This window comes from Malaclemys terrapin, chromosome 7 (assembly GCF_027887155.1).
Source record: "Malaclemys terrapin pileata isolate rMalTer1 chromosome 7, rMalTer1.hap1, whole genome shotgun sequence".
NCBI classification, from domain to species: domain Eukaryota; kingdom Metazoa; phylum Chordata; order Testudines; family Emydidae; genus Malaclemys; species Malaclemys terrapin.
This window is the reverse complement of record NC_071511.1, coordinates 25035943-25059241: the sequence shown is the minus strand read 5'-3', so window position 1 is coordinate 25059241 and position 23299 is coordinate 25035943. Positions and strand designations below refer to the sequence as shown.

The window sequence follows — 23299 nt, the reverse complement described above, 5'->3', positions numbered from 1 at the left end:
GCCTGCCTACGCCGCCCGAAACTGGGCCTGCTGCCCCCTGTGCTGGGCGGGGAGATCGTAGGCGGACGCAGCAGACTCAGCCACTCTCAGCCTGAGAGCGGGCGGGCAGCAGCCGTAGCACCAGGGCCGCTCCATACGTCACTCGACGCCCTCGCCCCTAGGCCCGCCCCCACGCCGTAATTAGAGTGACGCCTCCGTTGAGCAATGAGAAGGCGGCGGAGGGGGCGGGATTTCCGGGGCGGGGCTGTGCTGTGCTGTGCTGACGAAGGGGGGGAGGGGTTCAGTGTTGGGTGCACGGGAGGGTTTGTGGGCACGTCGGCCCGTAGAGACCCAGCCGTCGCCATGCCCGGGATTGACAAGCTCCCCATTGAGGAGACGTTGGAGGACAGTCCCCAGGTGAGAGGAACGGGGCCCAGTCGGGTCGGCCCTGCGGTTCTGCGCGGGGACGGGGCTGCCGCAGGTTGGAGCCGGGGCCCGGGGCTCTGCGCCCGGTGGTACCCCCAGGTTGGGGCCCGCGGGCTCTGTAGCTCGCGGGGATGTTCGGAGGCAGGCTGGGTGGCTGGGTGCGGTGAAGGGGCAGGAAGCCGAGACTGTGATGTCCGGGGCGAACTCCCAGGGGCCTGGGGAACAACCCCCGGCATAGGGGACAGGAGCGCCCCGCTTGTATTTCTAGTCTGGCTGGGAGGTCTCTGATGCTGTGAGCCACAGCAGTGTCAAGCCATAAATAGACCCCGAGCTTCCCCCGCAACTTTGCTACTGTGTAAATGTGTGAGCTGGGGGGGCAGGGAGGAAGTCACTCTGTGTGTGTCAGTTTCCCCCCCTCACGTCATCCCTACCTTGCAGGTGTGCTCTGCCTAGTGATTAGTTCGGTCACATTAAAGGCCCTACTCTTACTTAAACAGCACTGCAGCGGTGTGATGCTTAATGTGCGAGTCTCCTGTTCCTAGGAGCTTAATCTTAAAATACAGGCCATTTTATTTTGAAATATTACTCCTTCACATTGTCAATTTGAGAAGAGTTTTTGTTAATGTGAATCCTGTGGCTATGTCTTAACCAAAATTTACCTTGTAAAAAATTATTTTTTAAAAATTATGAAGACTGCTTGGATTCATGAAGTGTTTCTGAGAGCTGTGCCTAGACTGGAAATACATGCGATTGACTTACAGCTTTTTAATTACTCTGATTTCTTCACTCATTTGTTGCTGTTTGGTTCATCAGTTGCTGCTTGATATTAAGAAGGCCAGGATATCCATAAATGCTGCCAGCTGTCAGATACTGTTTTGTAATCTCCTTCTTGACATTGAACAATATAACACTAATGTATAATATTTCATGCTAAGTCAACATTGCTCTTATTACACTATTAGCTGGCAAATGTCAGCTTATAGAACAATGTTGACTGACACTGACTATTTGATTTATTAGTGTAACTGAGGATGATTTGTTGTAATTTAACAATGTGCACATATTGCTATTTCTGAGCTTAATTTAGGATTTTTAGCAAGGTGGTGAGTTATGTAGTGCTACTTATATAAAATGGAAATTTTTATTAAAAAGACTAATATTTTAAAATACTGAACTAAAATAAAATGGTTATAGGGACCTTTTAAAATGTGAAGGGAAAAACCATAAAGGGTTTGACTACCCTACATTTTGAAATAATCATACTATATTGCTACATATTAGCAGTATTGATCTAAGAGTAAGTGCAGAAGAAGGGAGTGGGCTAGAAAGCTGAGAAGTTTCCAGAGAAACTTTGACAACTAGATCATCACTTAAGTTTTAAAATATGTTGTTACTCATAGGAGCTGTGGAAGGAAAAATAAACTCCAAGAACAATACTGTGTTTAATATTCTAAATACTAAAATAACTCTGAACTTACATTTAAAAGTACTTCAAATATTTTTAGAATGGTATGCATGATAGTAATTATTCAAATGAATTATTACAATTTTTACTACTTTATATACTGCTTTCTATTCAAAGATACAAAAATGTTCTAATATTTTCCAGAATCTATTAGGATCAATTCACCCACCATTGAAATATAGCTATCTCTGGACTGAAAGGCAACAGTTGTTTAATCAAGTATACGACTGCTGAATATTTTAGGATCAAAAGAAAAATACCTTATTCACTTGAAATTGTAGAGGAATTCAGGTAGGCAAAATATAATCCATTTGGGATTTGTCCAGGAAGCCAGGGCTTAAGCCACTGCTTATGTGAAAAGCTCCACATGTTGTTTAATGACCCCAAGTGTTCAAGCTCTGAGGTTTGTCTTCTCTGAAAGACTAACCCTTCAAAAGCTTACTACTTCTGATCCTAAAAAGAACTAACATTGACCTGTTCTTTCACTGTGAAGTCTTTTCTTTCATATCCCAGTTTTTTTTAAACTGATTTTAACAAATGAATCTCTGCTCTCCACACAGACTATTCAGAGCCAGAGATTCTTTACTCAAGATATCAAATGCAAGATAATTTAGCATCCAGAGTAAACCGTTTTTGCCCCCTTCTGTTAAATATACTTTTTCACTAATCTTAAGGAAAGAAAGTTGCTGTTGGAAATACTCACTGTATGTAAGGATGGCTTGTTAATTTATAGACACCAATTCAAAATACAGTTAATTTGTTTAATCCCTTTACAGTCTTTCAGACATGTTGATCATCTAGAAAGTCCTTCAGTGGAGATTTTGTGGCAAGCTTTAGCTAGTCTAGTCTATTTTGAGTTAGAGATCATTACTCACTATTGAGCCTGCACTTTTTACCTGCTAGATTTGCCTACACGCTTTCATAAGGCAGAGGTCTTAATTTTTTTATTTTTAAGGGTAAAGTTGTGTCTACTTAAAACAATTACTTTGGGTAGAAAATGCTGGCTGAAGCAAAACATGTTAGAGATCAAGTAATTTTATTCCTTACATTCTTCCATACTCTGTCCTGAATCCTACTTCTGACCATCGCTAAGTAAATAAAAACAACTACGGTCTCATTTTACAATCTGGTTCCATTATTTCAGAAGTAGATAGCAGTTCAAGGCCACAAAGTGGAATAGTTTGTTTTACTGGATCATACTGTAGCATTTGGTATCTCATTCTTCAGAGGGAGAGGGAGTAAGACACAAAGTATAATGATTTCTCAAGCAGAATGTCATGACCACTCCATTTCTTTATGACTAGGTGGATCCTGAAACTTTTCTGGTGTAACATAGGTCATGATATTGAAGAGGTTGAGAACTACTGACCTAGACAGTTGTGCAGTGCTGGAGTTAGGCAGGGAAATTCCTTCCTGAGCCATATGTGAGCGCAGTTTACAATCTGAAGCATAAGATTTGTTTGCCCTAACTTTAGCTTGTAGTACTGCAAATTCTATTAAGTCTTAAAGCTATCAGTGTTTTTTAATGAGGAAAAAGCTACCTTTTGCCTCTGGAATGTCAAACTTTAAACACTTGGTGTTCTTTAGACTATCTTAAAAGGAAGATAGAGATAAGATTATCAAAAAGCACAATCAATTCTTTATGCAGTTTAGCAAACTGTGCTACATGTAATATTTAAAGTTCAATTAGTCATATTCATTAGTTCATTACTGCAAGATCCTGCACAAATTGAAGAACTGCCTTTGAAATCTGTTGTGCTATAGGATAGCCAAAAACTGTGGTGATAGACTACAAAAGGACTTCTACATTAGCAGTAGTATTTTAAGACATGTACAATGATACTTAAAAAAAAAAAAAATCTAGCATCCTGTAAATCACTCTCACTAGACACAGTGGGTTTTTTTTGACACCAGATAAGGTTGATTACTGTTTACTGTATTCCGGTAGCTTCTGCAATGTGGTAAGCACATTCTACATATACAGGAAGACAGGGTTTCTGTCCCAAAGAGCATACAAAACCAATTAGATTTTTTTCTGGAAGCTTGAGTTTAAGCCAAGCTCCATACCCAAAGTAACTGAGCTTCAGCTTTTTAAACTTCTAAGCAACAGGCCTATGTTTTATCATACTCTGTTGCTGAGTGGATTTGTTCAGGGTAATAAACACAGCACAAATAGAAATCCAATTAATGAATGTAATAATGTTTAACTTTAAATAAACATACTTCAGTGCAACTTAGTTGCTGCATATATTTTCACTTTCTTGAATATTTGAATTCTGCACCACAGAGTTTGATTGCAATAAGTCTTCACGTTAATAGGAAATACCACTAAATTTAGGTAGATTATTTTATTTCAAAATGGTAAATTCTGCCTCTTCTTCCCCCCCCCCCCCCATTCTCTTTCCTTTTGAAACTGTCAGCTACTGCTGCTGTTAATCTGTTTTGAGGGTATTGAGTCTGCCATTCTGCACTTAGGGTTCTATCTTATGTTTTCCCCTCTGTCTCCATTAGAAAACATTAAAAGTTTCATAAGTATAAGGCTGTCAGGATACAGCAGGTTAACTTCATAATTTCAGATTTTGCACATCCTCTCCTCATTCTAGAATTTAGAAACAAGATGAATTATGAAAAAAGTTGCACGCTATGAATGATGCTCCTCTAATCAGGCTTGTAGTTGTACTATGCAGACAACCAAGTGGATGTTTCAGGTTAAATAAAAGAATGATGTGGAAGCTTTTTCCTTATTACTTACTCATTTGGGGTATGTTTTTATTAAAGGATTTGTGTATCTGACTTAGCATTTGTGGAACAAAGATACATACTGTACTTTCTTTGCACATCTCCATAATACATTTTAGGATAATTTATTCCACTGTAGAATTAGAGAGTTCCCGGTTCTGTATTATAAACTAGATTATATTAAAGTAGTTACACCATTTCTGGAATGTAGGTTTTTGGATTATGTAATAGAAATATAAGTAGTTCACTGCTAGGTTCAAGAATGTTTGTGTAAATAGGGCATTTTACTTATCTTCTCAAGTGTCACTGAATTGTCTTGTTAGCAAAAGTCTGATAAGGAGAAACATGGGGAAAAAAACCTCTGCTTTGCAAGAAAGCATTGTTGCTGAGGTTTGTTTGTTAGCCCTCAATTTAAGCGAGCTTCACAAATGTTTCCTGTCTAAGGAGATATTCCAGAAAGTATTCTGTGTATAAAGATTATTCAGCTGTGTAGTTGCCCTTTAAGATGCAACAAAATTATACTCCAAAACTTAAACTTTCATCAGTAATTAAGAAGATTGCTGAAATTCAGTTGGATTTTAGCTGAAGACTATCTGCAAGCTATAGTAACTTTGTGCAGCCACTGCTGGTAAAATCAAGGGGTGGCTAAAATATGTAAGGCATTGCTTGTGTATTGCAATGTCTAGGCATTTGAAAGCACCTTATTGTAAAGTCGTCTTACCTCTGTGAAGAAGGTCTGATACAGCCCCAGATGGAGTCACAACAAACTGAGTTATTTGCTCTTCCCCCATGTGGGATTTTGGCCTACTGGAATAAATAGGCCTGAAGCTAGTGGACATACCACTATCTGCCTTTTGCTGGAGGAAATTCATTGCCACTCCAGTGCAAACAAGTTACCAGCTGTCTCATTCATTCTCTTGTAATTTAAGCATTTGCTATAGGTGTATCTTTCAGCTGTTTATGATAAGCCTGTTTATTTTGATTATGGTTACATGCTTTTGGTGCCCGTCAGATGTATTTATTTTAAAATTCTTTTAGAAAAAGATGTAGCAAAGCTTAATATACATAGGCATAATGGGATTTTAATATGGCATACCTTCCCAGATATGGAGACATGGTCTTTCACAGTTTTCCTTTTGGCAGCCCAGTGATTTGGTGTCTATCAGAGTTTAGCTCTCCAGCCACACCTGAGAGTCCTTCCCCTCTCAGGGATCAACAAAAACAGCTCTTCTTCACTACCCCAGTCCAGGCTCACCATGCCTTCTTGCTGCCTCTGACCAGATTCTCTGGTGCAATAGATCGTCTCCCTTTCTGGCAAGATAGTCGGGCTGTCCATTCTGGTGGTAATGCTACTGAAAAGTTTAGGGCACGTATGCACCATCTTCTCCAGGTGGTGCGTTCAGGTTCTCTCTCTACTTGGGGTTTTGGTCTAGGGATCCCTTAGCAAGCAATGACTGGCCACAGCTCCAATCCATTGTCACTTCATAGAATGCTTGTTTCACTTCCCTAGACCACTTTCTACCTAGAGTCTACTCCTCTCCCTTTAGTTTCTTTTTTCATTGGCCTGTCCCCAGGCTTATCCCACATCTTGAGCCTGCTGTGGAGAGCCCAACCCATTGTCTCTCTCTCTTGGCTCTAGATTCTCTAGAGCCTGCCCCCAAATTCTTCCTGATAGAGTTCTTATATTCTGTGACCCTGCACCTCACATGACTGTCACCTGATTCTAGATCAGGGGTTGGCAACCTTTCAGAAGTGGTGTGCTGAGTCTTCATTTTTTTCACTCTAATTTAAGGTTTTGCGTGCTAGTAATACATTTTAACGTTTTTAGAAGGTCTCTTTCTATAAGTCTATAATATATAACTAACTATTGTTGTATGTAAAGTAAATAAGGTTTTTAAAATGTTTAAGAAGCTTCATTTAAAATTAAACTAAAATGCAGAGCCCGCCAGATCAGAGGCCAGGACAGTGTGAGTGCCACTGAAAATCAGCTTGTGTGCCGCCTTCAGCACGCGTGCCATAGGTTGCCTACCCCTGCTCTAGATTCTCAGTCCTGTCATCTGGGAGATGGGCTAACCAGGCACATGAGAGACTGAGCCCAGTTCACTTAAAGGGGGCTGCTCACTCTGACATATCTACTTCTATCAAGTGAGAAACATATAAAGACACTCACAGGAATTTGAAATGTTTGTAAACTTTAGAAAAATGAGCCTCTAAATTATGAAGAAACATGTTTTCTTAAACCCTATTTTTACTAGTTTTGAGGTCTTTCTGCTGTCACTTGGAAAAGGAAATTTGTTTTAGTGTCTGATTCATTAAATAAATCATATTTAATGTCTTTGAAATACCATGAGATTCTTTGCTAAATTGATTTTTAAAAGAGTAATACAAATTCATTGTGTGGTCTATTTTTGACAGACACGTTCTTTGCTGGGTGTATTTGAAGAAGATGCTGCAGCAATTTCCAGTTACATCCACCAGTTGTATCAAGCCATGCGTCGAATTTATGATGCACAGGTAAAATTATAGCTGTTCCCTGTATGCATTTAGAAAGTTTATAAAAAAACACCTTTTAACTAATTTATTTGAACATGGGTAAACTGTATTTTTTTTAAACTATAGGTTAAAAATTAGAGATGAAAACTGGAAAATGCCATGTTTGCCAAGGCCTGCTGGGTTTTGAAACAAGATTTGTCCGGTGGAAGAGTTGTGTTCTCTTTGCACTTAACACACCTTTAGATGTCTAAATGATTTTTTTTCTGAACAATTGCCATTGTGGCTGTAATATTAGTTTCTAAATACATTTGGACAGTTTCTTCTTGTATTCACTTAATTTTGTTAACTTTAGTTCCTGTAGCTTGTATTTTGCCTTATTTTGTTTTATCTTGACTTGAATATGGTGGTGGTGGTGGTGGTTCTTTTCATGACCCACTTGTTTGTTACTTGCATGTTGCTTCATTTTGTTACCTTCCTTTTGTTGTTGTTTATTTCTGCACTTTCTGCTGTTCAGGTGTATGAAACTGCTTGTGCAGATCTTTCCTTAGTCTCTGTCTACAGTTATTTTAAGAAGTTTGTAACCAGTTAATGGAATGGTTTGTTCTAACAATTTTTATCCCCACATGTAGTTAATACTCAGTAACTAAGATGGCTGATGTGAACTAAATATTTTGTTGTCTGCAAATTGCAAGACAATTGAAAATTTGAAAGCAAGTCCAATTTTTATGGGTCTGATAACTCTACAGTGTGCATGATATGTACTGTTGCCTTGACTTTCAGAAATACTCAGCACCCACCACTCCCATTAATTTCAGTGGGAGTTGTGGGTCTCAACTTCTCTGAAAATCTGGCTATATGTATTTTGAGATGATTTCCATTTTAACCTTTTGTTCTGTATTCCTATGTTTCCTCTTCATAAATGTAATGCTTAGAGTATATATTGATTGGATTGAAAAAAAAGGATTAAACTGTTTCCCTTTTTTTTAAACCAGAATGAATTAAGTGCAGCAACCCATCTAACTTCAAAACTTCTAAAAGAGTATGAGAAGCAGGTACAGTATACATCAGTTTCCCTTTGAAATAGTTCAGAATAAATGCTTTTGTACATTTAAAAAAAAAAAAAAGTACAATTTTTTTCTTCCCACACAGCAAAGTGCAAAACTCCACAGGTCTGATCCAGACAAAATAAGCCATTGCAGCTGCTGGTTCACAAGAAATTCACCAGCTACAGGGGTTGCTTCCTATTCTGTGTTGAAGATCCATAGAACCTGCAGAATGCCAAACTAGACTTGTTGTGACTTTTTCTCGGGGCAGAGTCTTTAGGCTCAGCTCAGGTCCACCAACATGAATAATATTAAGAAAAGGAACTCTTTGGCTGTCCATCAGTCATCTAGAGACATTTTAAAGGGACAGGAGCCCAAAAGCAGAGAGCACTTGCTAGATGACAGCTCTAATTCAAGTAGTCATAAGAAGAGATTGTGTGGCCTGAAGATGTACCATTCCCCAGCAACCCAATGAGGAGGAATGGAGCCTGTACCCAGCCACAAAAATCTCCAGTGATTGGGAGGAGAAATCCCCACCCCCAAATTAGCAGTTTTTATAAATTCTGAAGCCCATAATTTTCTTCCCCACTGAACAAAGAGTGATATTTCACACACGCAGTAGTACCATTAAGGGAAATGTGAGGAAATAGAGGGCTCTGGAGTGCAATTTGTTGTTTTTGAATGTCTCTGTGGGCAGCCACCCTACCTAAGGGCTGCAGCTCATGGGGTAGGGCAGGCTACTGGAGTCTAGGCCTTCCTACTCCACCAGTTTCCAACCCAGGGCCTTGGCAGGCTGGTTTGGCTTCACTCACCTGGTGGTGCCTTGCATCAGTATTAAGTCAGGAAGTGACCCAGGGAAACTATCTCCCTGTGCATCCCAGCCAGCCACTATCTATTCCTGAAGAGCACCACCTTCTGAGCTTCAAGCCCTGGTCAGTCTCCAGGTGCTGTGGTTCTCCAGTTCCCAGGCTTGGTGTCGGCACAGCTCATGTCTCTCCCTGGAGCTCTCAGGGCACACCTTTCCCTCTGGCCCAACAGCCTCTGGCTGCCTTTTAAACCCCGCCTCCAAACCAAGCATACTCTACAGGGGTGGAGAGCCGGGGTTTCCTTAGCTCAGAGTTGCTCCTTAACCCCCTCCTGTCCAGTGAGGGGTTTATACATCCTGTCATAGTCTTGTAAATCAGAAATAGTCAGCCTTATACTCTCTCCTTCCATCTTCTGTGGGAAGATCATTTATATGAACGTAGTTCTTTTTTTCTCCATTTTTTCCTCACCCCCTGTTGAGATTCCAAGTTGTTGCATAATTTACTGGTGTGAAGCTGGGAATTTTAGTTTCAAACCTTCCCCTGGATGGAGCCAACATCATAACTTTCACAGCTTGTTCTTGTCAAGTCAGTTATAATATTTAATCTAGTCCCTAGCTGTTACAGACTGTTGGGAATCATTAAGAAAGGGATAGATAAGACAGAAAATATCATATTGCCTCTATATAAATCCATGGTATGCTCACATCTTGAATACTGTGTGCAGATGTGGTTGCCCCATCTCAAAAAAGATATATTAGAATTGGAAAAAGTTCAGAAAAGGGCAACAAAAATGATTAGGGGTATGGGACAGCTTCCATATGAGGAGAGATTAATAAGACTGAGACTTTTCAGCTTGGAAAAGAGACGACTAAAGGGGATATGACTGAGATCTATAAAATGACATGTGTGAAGAAAGTATTATTTACTCCTTCTCATAACACAAGAACTAGGGGTCACCACGTTAAATTAATAGACAGCAGGTTTAAAACAAAAGGAAGTATTTCTTCACACAATGCACAGTCAACCTGTGGAACTCTTTGCCAGAGGATATTGTGAAGGCCAAGACTATAACAGGGTTCAAAAAAGAGCTACATAAATTCATGGTGGATAGGTCCATCAGTGGCTATTAGCCAAGATGGGCAGGGATGGTGGCCCTAGCCTCTGATTGCCAGAGTCTGGGTGTGGGTGGCAGGGAATGGATCACTTGATGATTGCCTGTTCTGTTCATTCTCTCTGGTGCACCTGGCATTGGCTGCTGTCAGAAGACAGGATACTGGGCTAAAGGGAGTTTTGTCTGAGGCAGTATGAAGGTTCTTATGGTCTCCCACTACTGTTCTGTAATAATAGTATAAGTCATGACAAGTATTACTATTGATTATACAGATTTAGTCTTTTGAAAATGTGACACTTGTAGCGTGTTTTTGTTTGCAATGTTAATTTACATTAGCTTGTTTTTCTTCTTAAGAGACTTAACTGTGGAATTTTACATTTCAAGTCCACATTTTAAAGTCCATAAATATGAATGCTACTAACAATGTCCATGTGTAATTTCTTACTGCAATTTTAATTATCTTTAAGTCCTATTTTAATTTATTTTTTAAAGTAGCTGTAATAATGGGTGTGGAATTTTTTTCAATATTACCATTTAAAAGCCAACAAATTTGGAATGATAAAAATTTTGCTAATTAGAAATGTAGTGAATTTTGGTTATTTTGCTTTCTTATCGCTAACAACTTTGTTTGAAAATCAAAACTCTCAAGGCAGTCCTTAAAAATCAGGGAGACAAGGTGGATGAGGTAAAATATCTTATGGGGCCAGTTTCTGTTGGTGAGAGAGACTTTCAAGCCGCCGCGGCTGGAGGCTCTGCTCCTCCCCTGACTCTTCGGCTCTGTTTAAGAGCTGGGCTGCCCGAGCGCTACCGGCTTCGGGCACCCCCCCATGCCTCCGGACCCTGCGCCCCCGGCCGGGCACTTCCCCTCCCGGGCTCCGGCGGCGCAGGGTCCGGAGGTATGGGGGCTGCCCAAAGCCCGTAGCGCTCGGCTCTTAAACATTCCCATGCCATCTCTAAAATGTATCTCAATATAGCTAATATTCAAAGTTATTATGTCCTCATGTCACTACTGTATTATTTTCAGGTTTTATTTAGGAAAAGCAACTTTTAAGATAGCAGGCTTTTTGATAGAGATTTTGTTTTAGATTTTATATTTGATGCAAAACACTGAGCAGATATGCTACAATTAATAAAATGGGAAAATTTGGTACACATTTTAGATACTTATCTGATAAAGCATGTAATTAAACAATGTTAATTACAAATTATGCCAGGCAGATTATTGAGCATATCAAAATTTGCTGGCATGGAATTTATATTTACTGTAATTACCATGACAAGATTCATAGGAGCATGAGTTGCTTGGTTCTGACTTGCTAGATCCTGCCAGTATGTGATTTCCTCATTTCAATTAAGTTTTTAGTTACAGCTTTGATGGTCTTTCAATGGATATAAGGTATAAGTCTCTCAGTCTTGCAGTCCTTACTGAGGCAAAACTCATTGTGTTTTTATATATAATTGCTATGAATTAAGTATCAGAATTCAACAGCATTGAGCCCTGTATTTTATCTTTTGGTTTACTTTTCCATTTCGATGGAAGGCTAGGTTTGTTGTTCTTACACTTTCTAATACTTTAGAAAATTGCTGACACCACTGTGAAGAAGAGAAATGCTTAAAATGCACCACAAAACAACCTAAAACAAAATTAACATTAAAAACTTGAGGATTCACATGCATTTTTTAAGAAAAGATAAAGGGTGGAAAACAGTATTGCCAACCTCATGCATTCAAAAATGTGGAGGGAGAGTATCACCCTACAAAAAAACATTAGTTTAAAGTATAACACTTTCAACCATAAATTTGGGATTTTTTTATTTGCATTCTGGATTTTGAACCTTTAGGATCCTACTTTCAAGCTTCTCTCCATAATCATGAAGGCTATAAGTTTGCTTTACTTAAGGTTTTTTTTTTTTTAAATCACATGACAGAGATCGGGGGGGGGTTAAGGAAAACACCAAATCTAACATTGAGAGAGTTGACAAAACTGAAATAATAATGTCATTCTCCAGAGAAGTCAAGCTTGAATTTTTCCCAATACTAGAACTAATCTATGGATTTTTAAAAGAGGTAACTATGTATGTAGTTGTCATAAATATTCTTTGTTAACATGAAAGTAATAAGCTATTCTGCAAAATGTCCTACGAGGTAATTACAGTTACTGACTCTAAACACTGGTATTTTAAGTTCCTATATTTTTCCTTTCAAAATAATTAGACAACCAGTATGTTGTTAGGTTACAGCTTTCTTCTGTCATCCACAAGGATGTGTCAACATTTTCTTTTTTATTTTTATAGCGTTTTCCATTAGGGGGCGATGATGAAGTTATGAGCTCTACCCTACAACAGTTTGCAAAAGTGATAGATGAGGCAAGTGTTGAATGTTTTGGCTTACCTTTAACCTTTGTTAGTCATCTATAGACTTCTCAACTGACTGTCATTCTTGGCTTTCTTTAGGATGAGCATTCAGAAGTAGCTTTTATTTATTAATGATGGTAACACTTTAATTACTTACCCTTGACACAGTATAAAATTGTGTGTCCTGAAGATAAAGAATCAGTTTAGTGAAGTAAGATTACATTGTTTCTAAACAATGTACTTTTTATGTCCTGTAACTTTCTGTAGCAATCTGCCATAAAAATTGTTACCCTACAGAACTAGAAGGCAGCAGATTTATAGTATAAGCATTAATTGTGGACATAAATTGATACCACTTTCTTCAACATCTGTTCACACCAAAGTGAATAACCTTTAAATCAAGGGCAATTTCAAATATACACTATCATTTATAATTAGTGTTGGGGTAGCGCCTCAAAACTGCAGTTAAAATAGGGGATCCATTGTACTAGACATTTGAAGATGCCATTCTTGGTCAAACCAGTGCAGACCAATTTAAGACACGATGAAGCAAGTGAATGTAAAAACATAATAGGAAGGAAATTGGAAGGGATAGGGAAGAAAAGGGTAACAGTAATTTTACACACTTAATATAAGGTTTGTGCATTAATAGTTCCATAACTTACTTCTCTATATTTAAAAAGCTTTTATCAGGAACTTATTGGCTTTCTATCCAGCCATGATCATTTAGCTATTTTATGTGGGCATCACAACAACAATGGATCTTGAGGAGGGATTTGAGGGAGGACAAGGCAGTTGAGACTTACACATTTGTTTGGGGAAGATGCTACATGCATCAAGAGTAGCATGGCAGTAACTGTAATGGTGCTTGAGGGGTTAAGTGACAATCAAGCTTGGCATAGTTGTCATAATGGAGAAGTGGCTTGATAAGGTAGAAGAGCAGAAAGTAGGTAGGGTCATAATTGTGAGGTGTTAAAGGTGTGAACAAGAAGCTTCACTTGGATGCAGTGTAAAATGATAGACAGTGGAGGGATTCAAAGAGGGATGATATAGTGAGAATCACAGGGACGTGCTTTTATTGGACTAGAAAAGGGTGAAGTAGGTTACAGTATTAAATGTTGGAGATGATGAGATGTTGATGAGAATTTTAGCTAGGTGGACAAAGAGAAAATGTTATTAAAGAAGAAAGCATGAGATTTGGACATGGCGTGGGTGTTAGGACCAAGAAAGGGAGGAGTCAAAGGTTACCCACCCCAAAGATTATAGGCCAGGGCTGTAGAGAAGATGGTGGCGTTGTCAACATTGACAGAAAATGGTGGGGGGGATGGAAAGAACTTGGGAGGGATGATTAAAGAATTCTCTTTTAGCCATGTTAAGTTTATGTTGAGGAAGAGACAGAGAGGCTATGATGTGGGATTGGATGATGGAAGTCGGATCAAAATTGGAGAGGTAGATTTGGGAGTCATTAGCATAAAGTCTGAACTGAAGTCATATTAGCCCATGAGATAACCAAGAGTGAAAATATATAAAGGGAGAAGAAGAATGGGCCTAGAACAGAGCTCTGTAGAACTCCCACACAGAAAGTTGTTGATGAGATGAGTACAAGCTGAAGAAATCAGGGAAAGGTAGAAGCGTGAGAGGATGGAGTCCTGAAAACTTCAGCTGAACAGGAATTTTCTGATGAATCAGGGTGTGACCCAAGGTGCCTAGGGTATCGCACACTGGAAATGCTAATGACAGGGCAGGCTGCAAAAAAGAGAGATGATCTCCCCCCCCCCCCCTCCCAACTGGCTGTTAACACTGTAGTTAGATTCACCAACCAGTCACAAACTCTGCTCTTGATCCACTGCACTGGTTATCAAGAAGCTGAAAGAAAAAAAAAAATCACATAACCTTCTTTATTGCATTCCAGTCTCTGGCTCTGAATCAGCAAATAAATCCAGTAAAGTGAGAAGTTACTTAAAACTCTCTTTACTATACAAAATGTTCTTCTGATCCCCAAAGGGCCAGCCACATTACCAGATCAGTATTAGTTTGGATCTTACCCAAAATACCATGCTGCCAGCCAGTCCTTTAGTATGTAAAACCAAAGGTTTATTAGAAAAGAACGAGAAGAGAATTGTTAAATGATCAAAGCAAACACACACACACACACACACACACACCTTCAGAATCCATATATCAGGTTCTTAGCAGCATTGGTGAGTTTGCTTGCTTGTAAAATCCCTCTGCAACATATCCAGTGGGTTTCAGTCCTTTGTTCAAAGCTTCAGTTTGTAGAGAAGTTGCTCCAGAGGTGAGAAGCAGTATTGAAAATAAAATGGAGATGATCCAGTTGCCTTTCTATATCCTTTGCCCCAAACACAAGCTCAGAGCACATGCGCATGGAAAACCAGTGTTGCCAACTCCACAAAGCAGGAAGTTACCAGACCAACCCTGAAAAGTTGCTAGATGTAGCTGTTTAAGTACTCAAAAAAGGAGTCAAAAGTCACTGAACAAAATTTCCAGAGAATAACAGAATTTTTATTTTTATCTATATATACACACACATGAGTATAGTCACAAAATCATTCACAAGCAGCTCAATAGTGTTAATAAAATCCATTTCATGCTCCTCTTACTACATTCTGTTGCGCAGCAGAAGCAACTACACCAGTACACTGTCATCATTAGGAGGGCACCCTCTGCTCAGTGGGAAGGAAACTGCAGCTGTCTGTTCATTGGGAAGGGTGCTCTGTGCACTGCAGCCCAGGTTAGCTGGCTTGGTTCATTTCAGCTGAGCCTCCCTTTCTTGCCAGCCTGGATTTGAGTTGACAGGTTAGTGAAAGGGAAAGCCCAGAAGCAGGGGGGAGAGGACATTTACCTCACCTGAGCTTGGCGCAGGGAGCCAAGAAAGTAGATTTAAAGACAAAAATCTGCTAGCTGGACCCCTTCCCCCTGCTTCCAGGGTTTAATTTCTGAAAACAGCTGAGCAGCTAACCCCAGGCCAAGCCAGGGGAAGGAGTAAAGGGGAACTGAAATCAAGCCAGCTCCACCTTTGATCCTGTAGTAAGGACTTCATTCAGGGAAGCACGGTGCCCCCCACCCCATTGGGGCACATGGCCCTGTCTCATCCCACCCCACCTTCCATCCATGCAGCTCTCCTCGCTGGCTCACCTACCTTCTCCCCCTCCCCCCCCCCCCCCCGCCCACTTAATTAGCTATCTTTCCCTGCATCACAGAGTGTGCTACCTACTATGGAAGGGTGAGAAAGAACACATTTGGGTAAAAACAAGCCCTGGCTAATGTGCTGCTCTCTCCAAAGTGCACCTGGCTTTAGCAAAGTATTTAATTAGCCTCCACAAACTTCTTTTCCTTGCCTGCAGATTAGTGATTTCAGCCCAAGATGCCCTGGAATGTGATTCCTTCTGAGGACATGCTCAATTGAGATGTAATGACATTGACTTGGTGTGCAACAGAATGTAGTAAAGAAGAGCATGGAATGGATTTTATTAACATTATTGAGCTGCTTGTGAATGATTTTGTGACTAGAGATATTGGTGCCTTCTTTCTCTGAATGTCACTAAGTGGCAGTGAAAGTCACTATATTTTCTCACTAGGGAAACCAAAATGTCACTAAATCTTGTGACAAAGTTGCTAAGTTAGCAACATTGGGAAAAGCTTTTGGAGTCCCCTGTCCACAGGCATGTCCCTTCAGGTCCTGCTGACTCATAGGCATAGTCCCTGGCTTCTCTCAATGGGTTCATTGTACAGCTGATTGCCTTTGATTGGCCATAGAGCAGGCTGGATAATGTGATGCCAATCTGTCTCAGTATCACCCAGATACACAGCACAAGTTTGAGATATCAAATATATCACACATTCATAACTCAAAGATGATACATACATATAAACAAGCTTATCCTATTAGCAAATCATAACTTTTCCACTCATACCTTACATGGCATATCTTGTATAAGATTCATTGCAATTTTGTAATATTGGTATCAATAATATTATAAATGGTCACCGATATTCCATACAGCATCACACACACTTTTGTTGGAAAAGGCAGATTCATCAGACCAAAAATGTTTTGCAGAAACGTGTGATTCAGTCCTCCAATGACCAACAGGCAAGGTTCTGATAAAACCTAGCCTAATAGCCTGACAGTTTGCCTGAAAGGCTGCTGGGGGAATCTGGGCTTTCATGGTCTGAGGCAGCCCCAACACACAGGCTGCCCTGGGGCTGGAGACCCCAGAGTCCATGGCTCTGGGCAGTCTTGACATGCAGCTAGCCCCAGGGTTTCTAGGCTTTCTGCTACAGAGATGGAAGCACTGTTTTCAAAGCACAAAGCCCCCAGGTCAGCTCCAGCTCTGGCTGCCAGGGCATCTAAGCTTTTGGCTCCCTATCCGTCTGCTGGTGACCGGGAGCTTACAGGTCCTGCGAGCCATGGTTGAACCAGGAGCCTCAGGGTTGGAGCTTACAATGTCAATTTTGTTTCAATTCGCTTAGTTCTGTTCCAAACAAAAACTAGACATTTCTAAATTTCTCATGGAACAGAAATTGTGTTTTTTTTTTTTTTTTTTTTTTAAATATAGAGATATACCTATCTCCTAGAACTGGAAGGGACCCCGAAAGATCATCGAGTCCAGCCCCCTGCCTTCACAAGCAGGACCAAGTATTGATTTTGCCCCAGATCCCTAAGTGGCCCCCTCAAGGATTGAACTTACAACCCTGGGTTTAGCAGGCCAATGCTCAAACCACTGAGCTATCCTTCCCAGCTCTATTGAAAACCAAGAGAGGACAAGTTTTCAAGAAAGGGGTACAATTATCAGCTAAAAAGCTATATGCTTCATTCAGTGTCCGAACATAATTAAGTCTTTTCCATACTGGCCTATTTTATTATAACACACATCTGCAGGATCTCAGTGTGCTTTGGCATTCCTCCACATAGATACAAAGACTATATTTTTTATAGCTATCTATCTACAGTGTGTAACCTTAAGTTCTCCTAAAGGTGACCTACAAAAGTTGAATAAAAAAATCCTTCTGTTACTGCAACATGTACTTCATGCTGTTAGCTGCAAGGCTGAGAGGGACTTAGTTACTTTTTAACACATACATTTAAAATTAAAACTCTGTATTGAATATCCTTCTTTAGCTTGAAGTAGTTTGCAAACATGGCTGAAGCTCAGGAAAGATATTTTAAAGACTTGCTTGTCATCTGTAAGTGAAATTTATACCAAAGCAACTTTGCTCATGGAGGCTATTAAAGCCAAGCAGAACTGGAATTAGTAATATTTTCCAAAAACTACTTACATAGCTGACTATTTGCTCTCTTGTTTTTTTCCCCTTACAGCTCAGCTCTTGTCATGCAGTACTTTCAACTCAACTAGCTGATGCCATGATGTTTCCCATTACTCAGTTTAAAGAAAGGGATCTAAAAGGTAGAGTAGTCAAACTGGTTCAAATAGTGGTTTTTATCCATAGCTCTTGCTCTACCTAATTGCAGGCTACATCACTTAATTTACACCTGAATATACTCCAGCTGTCTCAAACTTGTATATTTTTTGTGTAAATAATTGACATTAGAAATACTAAACAGATATTTTACAAAACTTTGTTCATGTTTAAAGGGATTAACCCCATGTCATGTCAAAAAACATGTTAATTCCTTTCTGCCAATAAACAGTCCTGTTCAAGATCTAGTTTTTTGCAATAGCCTTTCACATAGGTGATCCCAGTAAAAAAAAAAAAAATCAGGTTTCAGTTAAAAGATCTAAATAATTTGTAGGTTGTAGCCGTAGCTCAACAGTATAATAGGTCTGGATTTGTAAGGTGGTTTCTCTGACACTGCTGGTGAAATAGTTGGCTTTAGCAAATGCTTATAGTTTGTGAGCACTTTATTTTATATTAAACAAAATAAGATGCACTTCTTTAATAATGTGAAGTTGGTAATTATGGCAGATTTTATTTGCATACTAAATTTACTAGACTATTGAAAGCTGGTTTCAAGTATGTAAAATACAGTGAATTTAAAAAAAAAAAACACTAATTAAAATTCCTAACGTAAAACCTTCCATACTAATAATGTAGACACTACACTGAAGGAAAAACAATGGCTCTGCCATAATCCAGATAACTCTTTATGGATTTCAGAAAAGATTATTTTCCTTTTCTGTAGGTGCAATGCCAGGTTGCAGAAGTGATTATGGAACAAAGTAGACAATGTTATTTTTCAGAACAAGGAAGCAATGGTATTTCTCCAGTCAAGTCTAAAATTACTTTTCATAGTTCTCAAGGGTGGCCATTAACTATGTAGTGGTTATCAAAGATAGTTCCTGATGCCATACTCACAGCTGAAAATGTGCTCATTACAAAAGTGCATAACCTGCAACTGAAATTATATTTCACATCTTTATGTACTCTACAAACACTTTCTGTTTACACCAATTACCTGGCTGTGGAAGTACTTGAAGTTCTCATGGATCCAGAGATAGAGGCCACTTTTCTTCAATCTTTTAAAAAGAAAACTAAAACACTATCAAATATTCACATTATAATAATGTTATAGTTTCTTCTGATATTGGTCTCTTATTCAAATATAATATTATTTGCAGAGATATTGACTTTAAAAGAAGTTTTCCAAATTGCCAGTAATGGTAAGTACACCTTAAAAGTTTAATTTTCCTGTGAATATTTGTATGACAGAATATAAAATCAGGAGGGAGGGTGGGGATTTAAAAGGGATTTTCAATGCACATAACTTTCCTAGCTTTCTTTGAAAATCCCAGGCTTGAGTCTCAAAAGTTTATGGAAAATTGGAGTCCAAACAAACTAATTTCATGTGGCAAGGTGAGCCTCCATAGCCCTGCCCTGGTTCTACTCGCCCTGCCTCAGTCCCCCACACTTCCCAGGAAACTCACAGTTAGTAATCTCTCCGAGCACCTCCTGGCAAGGTATTAGTAACAAACTTAGACAATAGTTCTGAGTGCCACATAAACAAAAGGATCTTCTGCTTCTCCTGGGCCCAGGTCTCATTTCTTTTTTGCTCTCCTACAAAGCATTGACTTTCAGGGCTTTTTTTTCCCTCTGGGAGTCTCCTATTTTCCAGGGCCAGGCACAGGAGCAGCTTCCCTCCTGTAACCTTCAATCTTTCTTCAACCTATTTACCTGGGGATTACCCTTCTCCAGGGTTTACCGGAGGAGCCCAACTGCCCTTCTGCAGCTTTCCCCTCCAACTGAGCTCTCTTGCCCTTTGTAGTCATTCTATGACCCCTTCCTGGCTAGGTCTAATAATTGAGCAGGGCTATCTGATTCCTAGATGATTAGGATCAGCTGGGAGAGTAGCTGTTCTGTCACAGGCAAAGTTGGGCCTGACTCCCTTTAAAGGGCCACTCAGCCTGTGACAACTTACTTATAATACCTTAGTGAAAACGTAACTGAAAATTAATGCAGTTACTACTAACTGGTGGAAACAAAACACTAAATATAGTAAAAATAGAATGACAAAGTGTATTGTTAAGTATCGGGGTAGCCGTGTTAGTCTGTATACCACCGGACTCCTTGTTGTTGAAGTGTATTATTGTTTAGGTCTCAGTTGGTTTATGAATTTCTGTGCTCTGTGAAATAGGGATTGGTATAATTAATGGAAGTTTAGTTCCCTAAAATTGCTATTTCATATTTATTTTTCTGTGTTAGGTGTGGTAATGTTGGTTTAAAAATGTAACTGGTATTTGTTGGAGAGGAGAGAAGGCACTATTTAGTCAGTTTCTTTAATGTTAAGCCTTTTCGTATATGTTAATAAAGGGGACAAGCTTTAGATGGAATCTATTTCTTTATAGAACAGAATATGCAGATGATTTTATTAATAAAAGTGCTTCTCCATTTCAGAAACTGTGGCTTGACCACTTCAAAGAATAATAGGTATTTAGGGAAAGTTTTCCTGACAGTTTCTGTTTCTAATTTTTGTGAGGATACTTGCATAACTGTTTAGAATTTGTATCCAGCTTAGGTAGCTAGGGTAGTGGAATGATAGTCAAGAGAACAAAAATTATTCATGAGATTTCATTTTTTAAAAGATTGAGGTTTTAATTTTGGAGAGCTTTGTGTTCCAAGTGTCAGTGAAAGAAACCATTAAAAATCTAAGTGGTTTTATTTTGTTTCATTGAATTTAAATATTGTCTATTACTGTATCTTCTCTATGTTATACTCTGCTTAATTTATTAAATGACTATAAGATATTAAATATTTTATTATTTAGATCATGATACTGCCATTAACAGATACAGTCGGCTGTCAAAAAGAAGAGAGAATGAAAAGGTTTGTGAGACATACTTTTAAGCAGCCTCTTTAGAGGAGGGAAACCAAGATATTCTAGAATAGACATAATCTCCAATGATGGCAAACAATATGCAACAGAGTAGACTTTACTTAAATTCTGATAGTTCAGGTTCTAATAGTAGAGACAACTTTTTACAGTAGACAAAAGCTACTTTTGCATTGTAGGAGTGGCATGTAATATTTTTAAAATGCTATGAGTGTAAGGATGCAATATTATATTCAGGTACATTTGGTTAAAGAGAGAACTCAGTGCTGGAAAAACAGAAGGCAGGGTTTGATTACCATGAATTCCTCCTCCATAATCTTTAGAAAAGGAGTCATGGGGCAAAAAGTACCATTTCTGGTGTATGGTGAATTTTTTTAATGGTAATGTTTCAGTGCTGGTTATAAATAAACCTGTACGGAAAGGATATGCTAAACAACGAGTCACAAACCTTGTAACTTTTTTTCTCTTTAGGTCAAGTATGAAGTTACAGAAGATGTGTATACTTCCAAGAAGAAACAGCATCAGACCATGATGCATTATTTCTGTGCGTTAAATACTCTTCAGTACAAGAAGAAAATAGCCATGCTGGAACCCTTGCTAGGATATATGCAAGCACAGGTGAATATTTCAAACACTGAAAGCGGTAGCTTTGAAAAAAGGTTGGAAAGTACTTTTCACAGCATTGCTGGTAGGAATTTTCTCACAGCATTGTTGGTGACCGTTGAGTAAATCTTTGGCACTGACAAGTATGCAGGGAAGCTAAGAACTGAATGAGTATAGCAATGGTATGGTCTTCTCACCTCCAAGAGAAGGGTTCCTTCAGTTCAGTATTGAAGCACATTCTGAGGGAATGATATGGGGAAGCTTGTACTATTACTCTCCTTTGGCAGCTGTTCTGAAGAAGACTTAGGGCTTGTCTACAGTGCACTGCAGTGAAGACTATGGGAGTATGTGAATTGTAGAGCTCACTGAAGTCTTGTGATCTAACTGTCCCATGTGAATGCTGCTTGTGTGAACTAAAAGGTACCGAATTTGTGTTAACATAGTCCTGTTTGAAAGAGGACTATGTTCATGCAAGCTAGGTACCTTTTAGTTCACGCCAGCAGTGTCCACATGAGGCAGTTAAGACTGCAACAGTTTGGTGCACTCTGCAACTCATGCCCCCCATAGTTTGCACTGTGGCACAATGTAGATGTAGGCCTAGAGTCAGTCATTGCAATCTCATCACTGCTGGAATGCTGGAGGCACTGGAATGGTGTCCACAATCATTCTCGCTCAGTTTAGTAGCTAACTTACTAAAGATAATTGTTGACAATTCACTTTTTCTTTTTACATATGTGTTCAGAGACAATATGACAAATCACTTTCTGTCTCTGTCACTAAGTTTTGAAAAGAAACTGTAGCCCACAGGCTTGCCTTTACTAAAGTCACTGCCTTGCCTTCATTATATTGGCTGTATCTTTCATTATATTGGCTGTAACACAAGTAACCTACAGTATCCTGTAATACATTCGCTGACGCATAAGCTAGCGTAAGTGTGATTAAGTAGGCCATAACCCTTGGCATAGATCACCGATTACCTTTTGATTTTAGGAACAAAGAAGAGCTTGCTCACTCGTAGGAAGTAGAATGTTCCAGTAAGTGCTACCATAAGAAACATGGAAGTAGTAACCACAAATGGTAGTTACACATATCAATATACTAACCTATAGAAGAAGGACACCTCAACATTAGTACGATGAGGAAATACAAATAAGGAAAATGGGAAAAACCCTACTGAACAATGCATTAGATATAGTGGCCTCAGCATAACAGAAAAGTTGCATCCCAGCCTGTGGGGGTAAGAGAGAGGTGTAGCCCTTGAAAGAGGCCAGAATGATGGCCACTGGTGATAAGGAGGAAAGTGATGGTGATGAGGAAGATAACTAACATTTCGGATTGTTCTGCAAGGGGTGATCTGAATATATGGACATGCAGATGCACTTCTGTAGTGTCTCTATCTACCTCACTGAGTTAGAGTGTTTGTGACTTTCCTAAATGTATTAATAAACTATTTTGTAAATATAGAAGCATTCCTATAGTGTGAGTGTTGCAATTGTGCTCATCAGGGTTCCCAACTCTATAGTAATTTTAATAATACTGGGCCTGATCTTGGGGCAAGAACCTGTCAACCCTCAAAGCGATAACTGGAATTCTTAGGTAATCAATATAATTAATACATAATCTATGGATCAGGCTACAGAACTTGACTCATCATTCATTTTCTTTGCTATGTGAGTATATTTGGTGAAACTCTGACCTCATTGAAATCAATGGCAAATCTCCCATAGATGTTGCTGGAACCAGGAATACACCAATCTCCTACTTTGTTTTATGCAGAACTACCCATAAGATCAGTGTTAAGTGTCTCTTAAAATGGAGTCACAATGAAAATAATTTGTGTGCTCAAACAGATCAAAAGTTTGTAGTAAAAAACAAGCTAATATAGAGACCTTGTCAGCAAATGTCATTACCAGAGAACTTAGCCTCCTTTTTCCCTTCATAAAAGGATTATTTTATCCCCATACTGTGA

The 23299-nt window shown here is 39.2% G+C and overlaps 1 protein-coding gene across 3 annotated transcripts in view; it reads left to right on the top strand.

Moving 5' to 3' along the window:
- The first annotated feature begins 284 nt into the window (after positions 1–284).
- The window catches only part of APPL1 (adaptor protein, phosphotyrosine interacting with PH domain and leucine zipper 1), a 48110-nt gene continuing 25095 nt past the window's right edge, over positions 285–23299 (top strand). For 2 of the 3 annotated variants that reach the window (XM_054035071.1, XM_054035070.1), the window contains exons 1-8: positions 285–396; positions 7025–7123; positions 8095–8154; positions 12357–12428; positions 17758–17845; positions 19019–19060; positions 20662–20720; positions 21199–21345. In XM_054035071.1, coding sequence (XP_053891046.1) covers positions 343–396; positions 7025–7123; positions 8095–8154; positions 12357–12428; positions 17758–17845; positions 19019–19060; positions 20662–20720; positions 21199–21345 — 621 coding nt within the window. In that variant the 5' untranslated portion in view covers positions 285–342. Of the gene's footprint in view, positions 397–2061; positions 2162–7024; positions 7124–8094; positions 8155–12356; positions 12429–17757; positions 17846–19018; positions 19061–20661; positions 20721–21198; positions 21346–23299 lie in introns of those variants that run through there. The other variant, XM_054035072.1, reaches the window with a different exon arrangement.